Source organism: Taudactylus pleione, unplaced genomic scaffold, assembly GCF_031769625.1.
Source record: "Taudactylus pleione unplaced genomic scaffold, aTauple2 ptg000051l, whole genome shotgun sequence".
Lineage (NCBI taxonomy): Eukaryota > Metazoa > Chordata > Amphibia > Anura > Myobatrachidae > Taudactylus > Taudactylus pleione.
Window position 1 is genome coordinate 4,039,514 of NW_028284453.1, and position 14,606 is coordinate 4,054,119.

Below are 14,606 nucleotides of genomic sequence, written 5' to 3' on the forward strand. Positions count from 1 at the left end.
TGTTTTTGTATGGTACAGTATAAGGTGTACACTGCTCAGGCTTAATACGGACCTGTGTGACAGCTACAGTATACAGATATAAGTGCTCAGTTACAAGTAAGTACTGCATTTTGCCTATATATATATATATTATTATTTTTTTAGGATTTTTTATTATTGGGGATTTTGGTACAGAAAGCCCAGGGTACAAGGCTGTAGAGCTGTGTGTTGGTAGTAATCTGTTTTTTTTTTTTTTGTTTTGTTTTTTTATAAGGAACGACCGACCTATTTATTGCATATGTCACTTTGCCCTTTAGCGGTACCTGATAGCTGCATCTCAGTAAATTGCACTAGAGTTAGGGGAGGGGGGTTCATCTACTTGTGGCTATAGATATGCATTATGCTACAACACGTCTGGCTGAACCTACTGGGGAGTCTTATTCTCATGCTAGGAGCCTGAGCTATGCTACATCTCTCTACTATATATATATATATTTTAATAATGAACAGCACAAAGAGACAAAAGCCTATTGTTACTCCTTCCTTACCTGTTAATGCTCAGGGCATTTGTAGCACAGTGAGATAAATTACACCCCTTGCCCTTGAAGGAAGTGACTAGCCTGCACACCCAGGAGATGATGATTGCTTAGCTTATGCACAGATGCCCAGCACAGTTTTGGACTAATGATCATTATATATTAAAAATTGATTTATTATTTATTTATTGACATTTACTTATTAAGCGCCAGCCTATTAGGTTGCACTTTACAATTGGGATATGTATTCATTATGTCATTATTTGACACTTGAATATTTAGATCATGTCTGAAAAGCACAGGAGGTGGCTAGGTAACTTATTACAGGCCCCTATAGCAATCAGAGGTTTTAGTATTTGCTGTACATCTCCAATGCAGCAGATTAGAAAATGCCCTAAACTTGCCAAAACTTTTAGGATCATACATACACCCCACACACCTCACTGATTATATGAATGTAACTGAAGTGTAGATTTCAGGCTGTAGCACTATGCAGGTGCCTAGAAGCCTTGGAGGCATCCTGTACTATAGGGAGAGTACTATAAGGAAGTGATGCAGGGGTGTCACAGCTTAAGTGCCATAGGATGCTCTGTGGGCTTCTTCTTCTTCTGCAGAGAGGCTCCATAGACAGAGAGGAGTAGTGCAGCCATAACAGAATCCTATTCCCAGCCAATAATCTTCCTTATATACTGAAAAAACCAGGCCATTGGTGAGTTGCTGGAAAGAGCTGGGGGCGTCTGGTAATACTACTGCAGAGTAAGGAAAATAAATAAAAAATGAATACAACCACTAAGCATATGGATAGCATTATCACACATTTTATACATATATGAAGATTGCAAAGGCATTAGGGTTTTTTAAATATTTATGAAATGAATGAATTGTACACACATACTGCACATATGTACACATATACACATGTATGTGTGTGATATAGAACATGTCTCTGTGTATGAGATAGATGACTAATACTTTTTTTTGTACTGAACCCCCCTTTCCACACCATGAGCTTTGCTTTACCAGTGTGACTTTATTTGGAACACAGAGCTAAATTATGGAGAGTGAGGAGCATAAAGCAGCTCAGACCAGGGGTGGGTGATAATAGGCTGCTATTGCAGCTTCCATGCCAGACTGAGCCAGCAGCCCATGTAGCTATCTATCCCCCCAGCAGTAGCCCATGTAGCTATCTATACCCCCAGCAGTAGCCTATGCAGCTATCTATACCCCCAGCATTAGCCTATGCAGCTATCTATACCCCCAGAAGTAGCCTATGCAGTTATCTATACCCCCAGCAACCCATGCAGCTATCTATACCCCCAGCAGTAGCCTATGCAGCTATCTATACCCCAGAAGTAGCCTATGCAGCTACCAATGCCCCCAGCAACCCATGCAGCTATCTATACCCTCAGCAGTAGACCATGCAGCCTACTATGCCCCCAGTAGCCCATGCAGCTACCTATTCTCCCAGCAGCCCATGCAGCTATCTATACCCTAAGCAGCCTATGCAGTTATGTATACCCTCCGCAGTAGCCCATGTAGCTACCTATGCCCCCAGCAGAAGCCCATTAAGCTGCCTATGCCCCTAGCAGCCCATGCAGCTACCTATGCCCCCAGCAGTAGCCCATGCAGCTTCTATGCCCCCAGCAGCAGGCACATCTACCAATGCCCTCAGCAGCAGACAAAGCCTGCCCAGCTCACCCTGTGCTATCATCTCCTCTCTCCTCACACTGACCGTTCCGCTCTGGCAATCAGTTTCCTCACTGCAGTAAATGCTGTGACCAAGGGACACTGCAGGACAGGAGCTAACCAGGCATTTTCTTCTGTACCCCCGCCTACCCCTTCCCCTGCCAGAGCTGGTCTCCCTGCACAGGGTACCAGGGATCCCCCGCAGTCAGGGCTGGGAGCATTGCTCCTTCCAAGCCTCCTCCAGCCCCAAGCACAATGCTCTCCCCTGCACCACACTATTGCTGGTCTCCCCATGCTGCAGAGCATTGGCAGAGGGCATCACGTGTGTAACACATGTGAGCTGACACATGCCTTCTATATACATGGTGATGGTGGGAATAATAATAATAATAATAATATTAATAATAATATTAATTAATATTCTGCAGAGATTCTAAAGGGCGAATCATGCGCTAAGCAAGGACGAGTCTGGGGAGAATGATTCCTTCTGCATGCTCCTCTCTGTGTGTAACCTACAGCTCCCCTTCAGGTTCTGCTACTGCACCAGAGCCAAGTTATTCACTATTACACCAGAGGGGAGATGCTGATGATGTGTGTGTGTGTGTGTGGAGATGAGAGAGAGAGAGAGAGAGAGAGAGAGAGAGAGAGAGAGAGAGAGAGAGAGAGAGAGAGATATGTGTGAGAGTCGATAGTCAGTATCATTGAACTAATATTTCCAAGAATGTAAATGAAATATACTTTGAAGTGTAATTAGGTGAGTGCAGAGTATGTATTATATATAGATAGAGGCAGATATGCACATAGACAATTGAATCATGGTTGAGATGGGAGAGAGAGAGAGAGAGAGAGAGAGAGAGAGAGAGAGAGAGTGTGTGTGTGTGTGTGTGTGTGTGTGTGTGTGTGTGTGTGTGTGTGTGTGTGTGTGTGTGTGTGTGTGTGTGTGTGTGTGTGTGTGTCAGTATCACTGAACCAATATTTCCAAGAGTGTGAATGAAATATACTTTACTTTGGAGTGTATTTAGGTGAGTGCTGAGTATGTTTTATATATAGACAGAGACAGATATACACATAGAAAATGGATTCATGGTTAAGATAGAGAGAGAGAGAGAGAGAGAGAGAGAGAGAGAGAGAGAGAGAGAGAGAGAGAGAGAGAGAGAGAGAGAGAGAGCGCTCTGTACACTGTGTGAATATACATAGCTATGTGATTATGATGCAGCCTTGTACCGCATACACAGCACCATAGGATTTCCAAGCATCAGCAATAATAACACTCAGCTCATTCCAAGCAGCCACAATACAGCACAGGAGATAAAAGCGCTGCTCCTGGAAGCGCTGTGATTACATTGGAGCGGCATAGCATCACTTACCTTATTAGTCTTCAGCATATTGATCACCCAAGAAAAGCCCACTCAGCCTTCCATCCCCTCTGCACACACCATAGGGTTACCCCGAATGGTCCCCACTAGGAGCAGCACAGTTATATATAATATGTGGCTATCAGTGGCCGAGTTGTACAACACAACAAGCACTAATTATTTGGCAGCATCACGCTTTGGGGGGAAGCCAATGGTACATTACATTGGCCGAATGCACATAGTGAATTTTGGACCCAAACTAGTGATGTTTAACGTATTGATGTACTGCATGCAATGTATTAAATAATGACATGCCAGCCACAGGGTGCTAAATATACTATATAAGTATACCTATAGAATTGTGGATCATGCAAATGTATTGGGGGTATGAAGAACAATCAGGCAACATTAGCTAAATACTTTTTATAAAAATGAATTGTACTAAAATATTTTAGTGTCTTGTTTTTACGTTCATTCGATTCCTATACAAATATTCAATTCTACTTAAGAGAACTATAAATCAGGTTGCACAATAAATTGGTGGTCCAGATGAAGAAAGTCAAAGCAAAAAAAAAAAAATCAACATAAAAATCTAATTTGAAGCCTGAATAGCTAAAAAGAAACAACTACTGCCCAGAGCCACAGAGAAATCGGAGACGGAAGGTACAATATATACAGGTGTGAGTTTGCAGCCTGTGGTTATGTACATAGGGAAATAAGCTGATGTAGCAATGACATATGAGCAAGTAAGAATAATAAAATCAACCTTTCTGTCTGTTTCCTGTTCCCCAGGACTTCCATCAGCACCTGTCCAGCAGAAGAAGATCCAGCTCTGGAAGGGGGGGAAAGCAAGTGTCCATCCAGTCTCCTTCTAAAAGTCTTCCAACCTCAAAACTGATTGATCTACACACAGATCTAGAACATATATATATATTTTTTGATATGCATAAAGTCTCTGGACACCCAGACTAGCTGTACCCATCCTGCAGCTCTCACACTAAGTCCCTTTTTGGGGAGGGGGGTGCAGAAGAAGAGGGGTTTAGCTTTAGAAGAGAGAGAAGAGAAAAAAAAAGAAGTAGTGGGAAAAGCAGAGAGGGTGATGACGCTTCCAGTTTGAAGCCATCCTATTCGATGTCCTGGTGAAACCTGATCCCTACTTGCGGATTTCTCCAGAAAAGAAAAAAAAAAAAAACCCCAGCAGCACCCAGGGCACTTATGATCAGCTCAGTCTGTGTCTCCTCCTTCCGCGGGCGCAAGTCTGGTAACAAGCCTCCCTCCAAGTCATGTTTGAAAGGAGATATGGGCAAAAACGAGGACAGCGACAAGATTGTCATTAATGTCGGGGGCATCAGGCATGAGACCTACAGGAGCACCCTCAAGACCCTGCCAGGGACCCGGCTGTCCTGGCTCACCGAGCCTGATGCCTTCAGCAACTTCGACTACGACCCCAAGACCGACGAGTTCTTCTTCGACCGGCACCCGCAGGTCTTCGCCTATGTACTAAACTACTACCGGACTGGGAAGCTGCACTGCCCGGCCGACGTCTGCGGGCCCCTGTACGAGGAAGAGCTGGCCTTCTGGGGCATAGACGAGACGGATGTGGAGGCTTGCTGCTGGATGAACTACCGGCAGCACAGGGACGCAGAGGAGGCGCTGGACAGCTTCGAGACCCCGGAGCCCACCGAGGAGGAGGAGGAAAAGGAGCTGAAAAGGCTCTGCTTGCAGGAGGATGGCAGGAAGCTGGGCTGGTGGAAGAGGCTCCAGCCAAAAGTCTGGGCTCTCTTTGAGGACCCTTATTCTTCCAAAGCTGCCAGGGTAATGTACCCCACTTCTGTCTTACTTTGTGTCATGTGTGTGACATATAACCGAATGTAACATCACACTGCAGCCCTTACATATAGCACTTACACCAGAGGCATGCAGTGCAATGGCAGGGGGCAATGTTACATTGCAGTGAGACAAGAACTTATACCTACAGTTAGCAATGCCGTGTAATTGCAGGTGTACACTTATACATTATAATAAGACCAATACAGTACTTATACCTAAGTGATGCTGTGTAATTGCAGGTGTACACTTATACATCCAATAAGACCAATACAGTACTTACACCTAAGTGATGCTGTGCCATTGCAGGTGTACACTTATACATTACAATAAGACCAATACAGTACTTACACCTAAGTGATGCTGTGTAATTGCAGGTGTACACTTATACATTACATTAAGACCAATACAGTACTACTACTTACACCTAAGTGATGCTGTGCAATTGCAGGTGTACACTTATACATTCAATAAGACCAATACAGTACTTATACCTAAGTGATGCTGTGCCATTGCAGGTGTACACTTATACATTACAATAAGACCAATACAGTACTTACACCTAAGTGATGCTGTGTAATTGCAGGTGTACACTTATACATTACATTAAGACCAATACAGTACTTACACCTAAGTGATGCTGTGTAATTGCAGGTGTGCACTTATACATTACATTAAGACCAATACAGTACTTACACCTAAGTGATGCTGTGTAATTGCAGGTGTATACTTATACATTACAATAAGACAATAACTTATACCTATGTGATGTAGGCAATTGCAGGTTGACATTATTAAATTACAATGAGACACTTTACTTATACCTACAGTCAGTGATGCTGTGCAATTGCAGATGAACAATATTAAATTAAAATGAGACAAATTACTTATACCTAAGTGGTGCAATGCAATTGCAGGTGTAAAGCTATACATTACAATGAGACAATTGCTTCCAACTAAGTGAGATGCTTTGCAATTGAAGGGGAACCATATTAAATAACAATGAGGGAATTACAATCTTATTGCTAGGTTTTTACATTTTAACACAAATAAAAATTAAAAGCACAAACATGCTACTTGAAAAACACACACATACATACAGACACACATACATCTACAATGCACTGCAAAAGCTGCAGTGCCAGCAATGGTACAGTAGGGGGTGCTCATGTGGTACCAGTGTGGTATGCAGAGTGAAAGTTTTCCTAATTAATTTTATACAGATTACAGCACTCTGGTAACTCCGATATGCTTAATGCATGCACACTGCAAAAGGCAGAACGGATGAATGATTACTATTCTCTTTGGCTAAGGGTTACTGGAGCCTGTGTACCGATGAGCTAAATTGCAGCTAGTGGAGGTAGGGGAACTGTGCATCAGCTGCAGCACTGAAGAAGTACAGTATGAATGGTAGTGAGTTGGGGGGAGGGCAGGCTAGAAGACTGCACTGCAGTGGAAATCAACAAAAGCTTGTAAACTATTTCCCATGCTATAAAGTCCACTACTACACTAATTGCAAGAGTTCATATCGCAGGCTGAATTAGGACGGTTAAATAGATTAGATTTAAAACAAAAAGAACAGGAACTGCTGCAGAACATGCAATAAATAGGCTAGTCCTTAATGTTAAACATGTTGTAGTGTACACATTGACCTCAAATAAAAACAGTCATTAAAAAGAGGCAGCCAGCGTCCTTATCTTATTACCATCATGCTACCAATGAACCACTCACTGACTATTAATTTCAGTTTTCTGTAGAGCATAGTGCAATCCAAATGGGACATCACTTTATTTTCTCGCAGAATTACATTTGTGTCATCTGCTGGAACCCTTTCAAGCAGGAACAGACATTTAAAGACCTAGTTTAATCTGATCAAGTGCCCACAAGGATAGGAAAGAGACAATGTCAATGTTTATCATACAGTACTTGTTTATCATACTTATTTAGGATTTATGTGAAATGAGCAAGCGACCTATCGTCACCGGTGTCCGTTGGATAGTAGTAAATCGTTTTACAATATGAAATAGCATACAGTAATCGAATCATCTTGAAAATGGAAAATAATAGCATTCTGCAAACTTTCCTTAAGCATAGATGGTGCCCTATAAAAGGTCAGTTCATGCTGACATTATAACTGATTCACTCAGTGTTCTTGTTTAGGTTGCTCATAGCAATGTAGCAAGAGAAGAAAAAAAAAATGTGTGTGTTTTGCAAATACTGCTATCGTATAACTGGTGAAGGAAAACACAAAGCTTAGCCTGAATGTGCTTCTCCCAGTAGAGGGCGCCCTTCTTTCAAAAGAAGTGAGAAACTGCAGCAAGAATTTCAGCTAACTCTGCAGATTCACCCAGCCCCCACCTCTCTCACTCTCTTCAGATTAATTATCTATTGTCTTGTACTGTAAACCGTGAAATGATTAAAATCTATGGCACCAGGCATAAATAATCATCCGAGAGAGAAATTAAAAACGCGTTTAGGAGTAAATGATTATGCTGCATCTTCGGTGAAACCTAAACCAAGTGGACCAAAGCTAGCTATATATATATATATATATGTATACAAATATATGTATAGATATAGATCTATAGATCTATAGATGGACATTTATACACATATATACACATTAAGTATATATATATATATATATATATATATATATATATATATAGTGTGTGTCATTGAAAAGTGCACTGAAATATACTGGCACGATATAAATAACTTAAATAAAAAAAATATATATTTATACACATATGTGTGCATAGATCAATCAATAGATACACACATAAATATATATAAGAAGATAGTACTATGTAGAAGCACTGGCATGCATACTGTATGTGTGCTGCAGTAAATTAGCTGCTCTCTCTCTCTTTCTCTGTTATTTGGCATGACTAACGTATTATTGCTGGAATGATATAGTGCATGATGTGTGTGGTACAGACAGCCAGTACACACAGTATTTGAGCATGCTGATCAGGGCCCCTGCAGCTGTCACTGGGCCATGGCTAGGTGTCTGTGCCTGTGTTCCTGCTTGGGAGCTGTTCAGCAATGCGTCTTTGAGCTGCTGTCCGTGGTGCTGAAGCAGGAGCTGCAGTGCTACATATTACCAGCGCTGCCAATACAGCTCCTTTTAAGGCTATTGATGCTACTAGCCCTAGCCCAAGAGCCCATGGCCTCACACTCTGCTGTGACCAATCTATCATCCTATAACGACATCCTATTTCCATGTCACCGTGCACGTCAGTCCGCTTAATCACTAAATTTACATTACATATAACTAAATATGTATGCCATGCATATATATGAACCAAGCCTGGTAATTGCATTCAGTGATACCCAGCAGAACTGAAGTTTGTGGACTGTGTGAATTCATATCTTACTGTCTTTCTGCACAGAAATGTGTAATAAATCAGTGTACACTTATCAGCCTCACCATGTTTTGAGAATCGCCATAAAATACGACCATGACTTCACTAAGGTACTTATTTTATTGTTTGGAGCTTATAACTATTCCATTTGCATTACTATAGCATATTGCAGGGACATGCGGCAGATTGTAATTACCCTGAGTATTAGGGTAACTTGATTCAAAGCAGGACTGCATTTCCTCTCACATATGAAACTATCGTCATGGCAAGGTCCCTTCTCCGGAACACTCTCCCATCCCCTTTTGGGATATTCCTAAATATATTAGATTGTCATCCGGTTCATTTGTTGCAATCCTCTGGGAGACAATTGCCTCTAGGAAATGCAGCAACCTCTAGGAACTTATGCAAAGCAGTAGATATTGATTGTAGATAAAGAAGGATTTTTATGCAGCCCGGAATATATTTCTATTTTCTTGAGCAGATGTTATAAATTATACATAGGTGCTATTGTACACGGGCACAAAATATCACACCCTCACATGTCACAGTAAGAATCAGCCATAGAATATTGATGTTCAAGAACACAAAGGGAACATGTATTATGTGACTACAGGGGTCCTCAGTACTGTATCCATGGACAGAAGTCCTATTGAGACCGAGCTGTGTAATGCAATGTACCCAATGTGTTGTTGTTAACAGTCACATGCAGTACTGGGGTTAGCTGTTTCATTTTAAAACAATCTATTATATATTTATTCACAACATTATAATATCAGAGGAAGTTTGATCTGTAAATTATTGCTCATGTATTTGCTTTATGTTTCCTATGGCTGTGCATTTTATGCATCACATTATACAAATAAGCATAGATAGCTTCCCTTATAATACCTCATATAGAATCATGATTAAATCTAGCCATGAGGTGCAATTTTGCACCTTGGTAATACCATTTTGCACTGTGGGGGGTATTTAAATATGTAGGGCTGGTAGGGGTTTGAGTCCTAGTTGATTACAGTACGGTGCAAAATACATTCATGGTGAAAACAATTCATCTGTGACCCTTGCTTTACAATTTGGTTTGTCTAGGTAGAAATTTGCTCCTAACTCTTACATATATAAATTCACTAAGCCTTGGAGAGTGATAAAGTGAAGAGTGATAAAGTACAAACCAATCAGCCCCTAACTGTCACTTTATAGGCTGTGTGTAAAAAATGAGTTAGGAGCTGATTGGTTGGTACTTTATCACTCTCCATGGATTAGTACATCTGTCCCAGGGCAGGATGCAGCAAATCCAGATGCAGTCAAACACCAGAAAATGCAGTTTTCAGGAGTCTGATCACATTTCTCATATGCATCAAGCCCCAGAATGCGATATATTCCGGGGGTTGGATGCGGTGGGTAATGCCATTTTCACATGGCTTTGCCCCCTCTGGGAGGGATTCCTCCCAGCGCCCTGCGTCGCGCATTCTTTTGCGCATGCGCAGGAGCACACCAGATGGACTTTTGGGTCTATGACCCAGAGGTCTCTCACTCATAAAGGACAGTTCTTACCGAGAGAGCTGTCCTTTGCGTCTTCTGTCATACATACCGGGGTCATTAATGCCGGCATGCATGCGAAGAGTGGTGGAATGAATCGCATCCTGAATGCAATGTGTCATTCATCCCGCCCCCAGTGTGTTGTTAATGTAATTGTATATATGTATTTAGGCCCCAATCTAGTGCTATATGAATCAACTTTTCTATGCCTGGGGGCTCTGTGAGCTCAGTAAAAATAAACATGCATTCAGGTCCCATTCATCTGAACTGGCCTTTAAGTCAACATGTATTGCTGAATTCATAATGTTTTCTAATGGGACCTTACTTCCAATTCTTAGCAAGATGAGCACCCATATTTATTATACCATGTAATAGGCAAAAGCCAAGCTTACTCTGTCTCAGCAAAAACAGCCTCAGATATAACCTTTCATTCTGTGAATACAAATCTATAAGCAAACAACTGGATAATAGAGTCTACATATGAGTCTGTTATGCAAGTTAAAAAAAAAAAAACGTTTTATTTACCGAGCATAAAAGAGTCCATTCATCCTTCTCTGTAAGATCAGAGGGAATGTATTTCATCTGCTTGTTCACAAGACCTCTGTCACCATTACAGATACAGCTGCAGTGTACGTACAGAAGGCTGCACCCCTTACACCGACAGTACTTGAATTGTCAGTGTCAGGTCCCCACCGCCGTTAGCATATGTCTATATCCTTGATACATGCTGACAAGTTTCAGAAACTGTCTCCCAACACAGTCCGTGCACTTAATGCATTTTCTTATTGCAAATTTTCTATATTTGTATGCAGTGATAGTAATTACTGACTGTAAATACAGGGTTATTTGGAGCAGCTAATGCATTTTCTTGTTAGATACTTGATAGTTATAAGAATAGTTGCCAGTGTTATTTACAGGCTGAGCTATGAACCATCACATACAGTAGGGTCAGACATTTTTTGGGCTGAACCAATATTTAATCTATCAGTTCACTGGGAACTAATGAGGCCATTAGTTGAGGTATGGGGCAACTAACTTATGATGTCATTAGATGAGGTATGGGGCAACTAACTTATGATGTCATTAGTTGAGGTATGGGGCAACTAACTTATGATGTCATTAGATGAGGTCTGGGGCAACTAACTTATGATGTCATTAGATGAGGTATGGGGCAACTAACTTATGAAGTCATTAGATAAGGTATGGGGCAACTAACTTTTGATGTCATTAGTTGAGGTATGGGGCAACTAACTTATGATGTCATTAGATGAGGTATGGAGGAATGAACTTATGAAGTCACTAGATGAGGTATGGGGCACTGCACATGTTCCGAAGCCGAGTGCATGCATCGGCAGGAGATCAAAGCTCTGCCGATCTGCAAATATCCGCCTTTAGGGCTTGATTCAGAGTTGTACGCCAACCCGATGGTTTACGTACGACTACGGTGTTTTGCAATCTGCGTGTGCGCAGGACCTGTAATACGCACGTGTAGAGCTATATCTGTGACGACGGTTGCAGTGCTCCCTAAGCCGCAGCATTATTGACATGCTGCGAACGTTTGGGTGCGGGGAAAGGGAGGTGACGGCCAGCATGCCAGACAATGGGAGTGTGCCGGTCCTGTTTTCTGGGCCTGCCAAGGATAGTGTCTGCGTCCATGGGTGCTGCTTCACTGACCCCGGCATGGTCAGCCTGAGTTACCTAAGGGTTACTCAGTTGACCGCTCTTCACGGAGTTGATCCGATGGCGGCGTCTCCGGACACAGCATCGGATCAGAAAGCCTGGCATTTTTGCTTAAGAGGCCAACTTTTGCATATTGTAGCACAGCTGATCTCTGATTCAGGCCTTTAGTTCCATGCTCGCAATGCATCAGCTCCACAGGCTTGAAAACATTGTTTAAAGTTGTTAAAAGCTGACATATAGGAGATGTATCAAATATCGGAGAGATATCAAGTGGAGGAGTTGCCAGTATCAACCAATCAGCTTCTAACTGTCATTTTACAGGCTGTGCTAGCTAAATGAAGCTGATTGGTTCCTTTAGGCAACTTCCCCACTATATCTCTCTCCAAGGTTTGATACATCTCCCCCGTAGTATATCTTTGGAAAACAATGATATGCAAATCACACATTGTACATTAATGAGATATTTTTCTGACATTGCAGGTTTATAAGCAAAGTATAATATAATACCATTTTACATACGTACATGCATTAGTGCTGTTTAACTACCATTTTCCTTTTTGAGCAGCTTGTCTCTTTAGTTGTCGCATACAGCTTTTGTTGTTACTTGCATTTCATGACAAGGGAGGAGGCAGATTGAGTAAAGTTTCTATGAGTATAAACATAGGTGTTTCAGTTTGGGTCATAAAACCTGTCATTAGAAAATTAAGGGGTTGGATGTATCAAGCAGTGAAAAGATTGGCAGCGTGGAACAGTGGATAAGCTGTCCATAGCAACCAATCATGTTATAGCATGTACTTGATAAATGCTACCTTGTAGTTGATTGGTTGCGATGGACAGCTTCTCCACTGGTCCACTTCTCCAGTCTTTTCACTGCTGGATACATCACTCCCCCTATATGTTTATTTCAAACACACTACAAATTAGTCACAGAGGGCGGGATGTATCAATTTTGTATGAAAATTGTGACGCATCCCGTCCTCATTCACCTGCATATCAGCATCTGTGATTTCCGGTATACAGAAATACTTACCTGCAGGGGGGATGCGGTTAAGATCCCGATAACCATGATGCCGTCTGCAGGAACCCCTGGCACTGGAATCTCGGTCACCGAGAGAACACCGGCGACGGAATCCTGACATGACTGAGGATGCCGATGTCCGAATCCCAGTAGAAGGCATCCCGTTCGTAAGGAGACCGGGGAAGGGTAAGTATCAGCCGCGGGGAGGGTTATTTTTAGGCACTCCAGGGGGACTTTGGGTTAGGCTGCGGGAGGGGGGAGTTTAGGGTTAGGCTCTAGACAGGGGGGGGTTAGGTTCAGGCAACACCGGGGGGAGGTTAGGGTTAGGCACTAAGGGGAGAGGGTTAGGGTTAGGCACTAAGGGGGGAGGGTTAGGATTAGTCACTTACCGGGAGGGTTAGTGTTAGTGTGCAGGGTAGGGAAGGTTAGTATGAGGGTACAGGAAAGGAGGGTTAGGGGGTAAATAGGACAGGGGAACATTACACACCGTTCCCCTGTCGGGATTTGAACCATTGGGATGCCGCTGTCAGTGTATTGACAGCCGGCATCCTGTCCATCTTCATACCTATTCCCCTGAAGGGATAGCTCTTCCAATAAGTTCTGTCCCTTTCAAAGACCGGACTTCCAGGTTTATGACCCGCAATCATCAGTGTGATGGAGAGAGATCCTTCGGCTACCTCTCCGGGGTCTTTGTGCGTAAAAAGAAGACCATAGGCTTTCACAGGCAACTCCATCTACAGATGGCATTGCCTATCGGGTACAAGCTACAGAAAGTTTTACTTTCTGCATACAGGCACATCGTAGCCCCATAGAAGTCTATGCGGCTTGCAGTGCCAGCGGTTCCTAGCGTATATCTCTGCCATCTGCTGCGTATCATTTTATACCTATGGGAGCTATATGTACTGCTGTAAACCTCCGAGAATGACAGCTTCCGGAGGTTTGACTGCTTTTATGTGATTGATACATCTTACCCAGAGAGCTTGATTTGGAGCTGAAATGACAACACATTGCACAGTGCTGGGTTTTCTGCATACTCTGAAAGAGAATCCACAGAGATGCTCCAATGCAGACTTGCGTGTATATATATATATATATATATATATATATATATATATATATATATTAGTAATACCATTAAATTTTTTTTTTCTACTATTTTATCAGTCATTATCTGTTTCATGCTCCTTTGTGCTCAGAAGTTTAATCTCCCAAAAAGTGAACTTGAAACTGTTATCTGCAATATTTCGGTGAATGTGAATGTAAAGCATTAATTATGAATCAGGACACAATTTGGCCTTAAGTAAAACTTGCATGAATACTTAAGTTGGATGGTAGGCAAAGCTTCTTTAGTCTTCATTAGTTAGATGGCCCTCGAATATTCAATCGGGTTTTAATCATTTTTAATTAAAAAAACATGTTGGTTTTTTTTTTTATGCTAAGTTAATATGATCAAAATATTACCTGAAAATATAATGACTTTGGCCTGGCACAGTTTTATAACTCGTGAAAATTAAAGCCTTCTACTCGCCCTAATTAAACATTCCCTTTTTGTCTCTAGGTTTATTTTTAGCCTCAGCCCGAAGGTGTATTATGTCATCATGGGAATGGCTGTGTGTCTTCT

At 42.0% G+C, this 14,606-nt stretch overlaps 1 protein-coding gene across 6 annotated transcripts in view; it reads left to right on the forward strand.

Moving 5' to 3' along the window:
• The first annotated feature begins 4,771 nt into the window (after positions 1–4,771).
• Positions 4,772–14,606, forward strand: part of LOC148535469 (voltage-gated potassium channel KCNC1-like) — a 121,224-nt gene continuing 111,389 nt past the window's right edge. For all 6 annotated transcript variants that reach the window (XM_088462644.1, XM_088462642.1, XM_088462646.1 and 3 more), the window contains exon 1: positions 4,772–5,371. In XM_088462644.1, coding sequence (XP_088318770.1) covers positions 4,772–5,371 — 600 coding nt within the window. The remainder of the gene's footprint in view (positions 5,372–14,606) is intronic.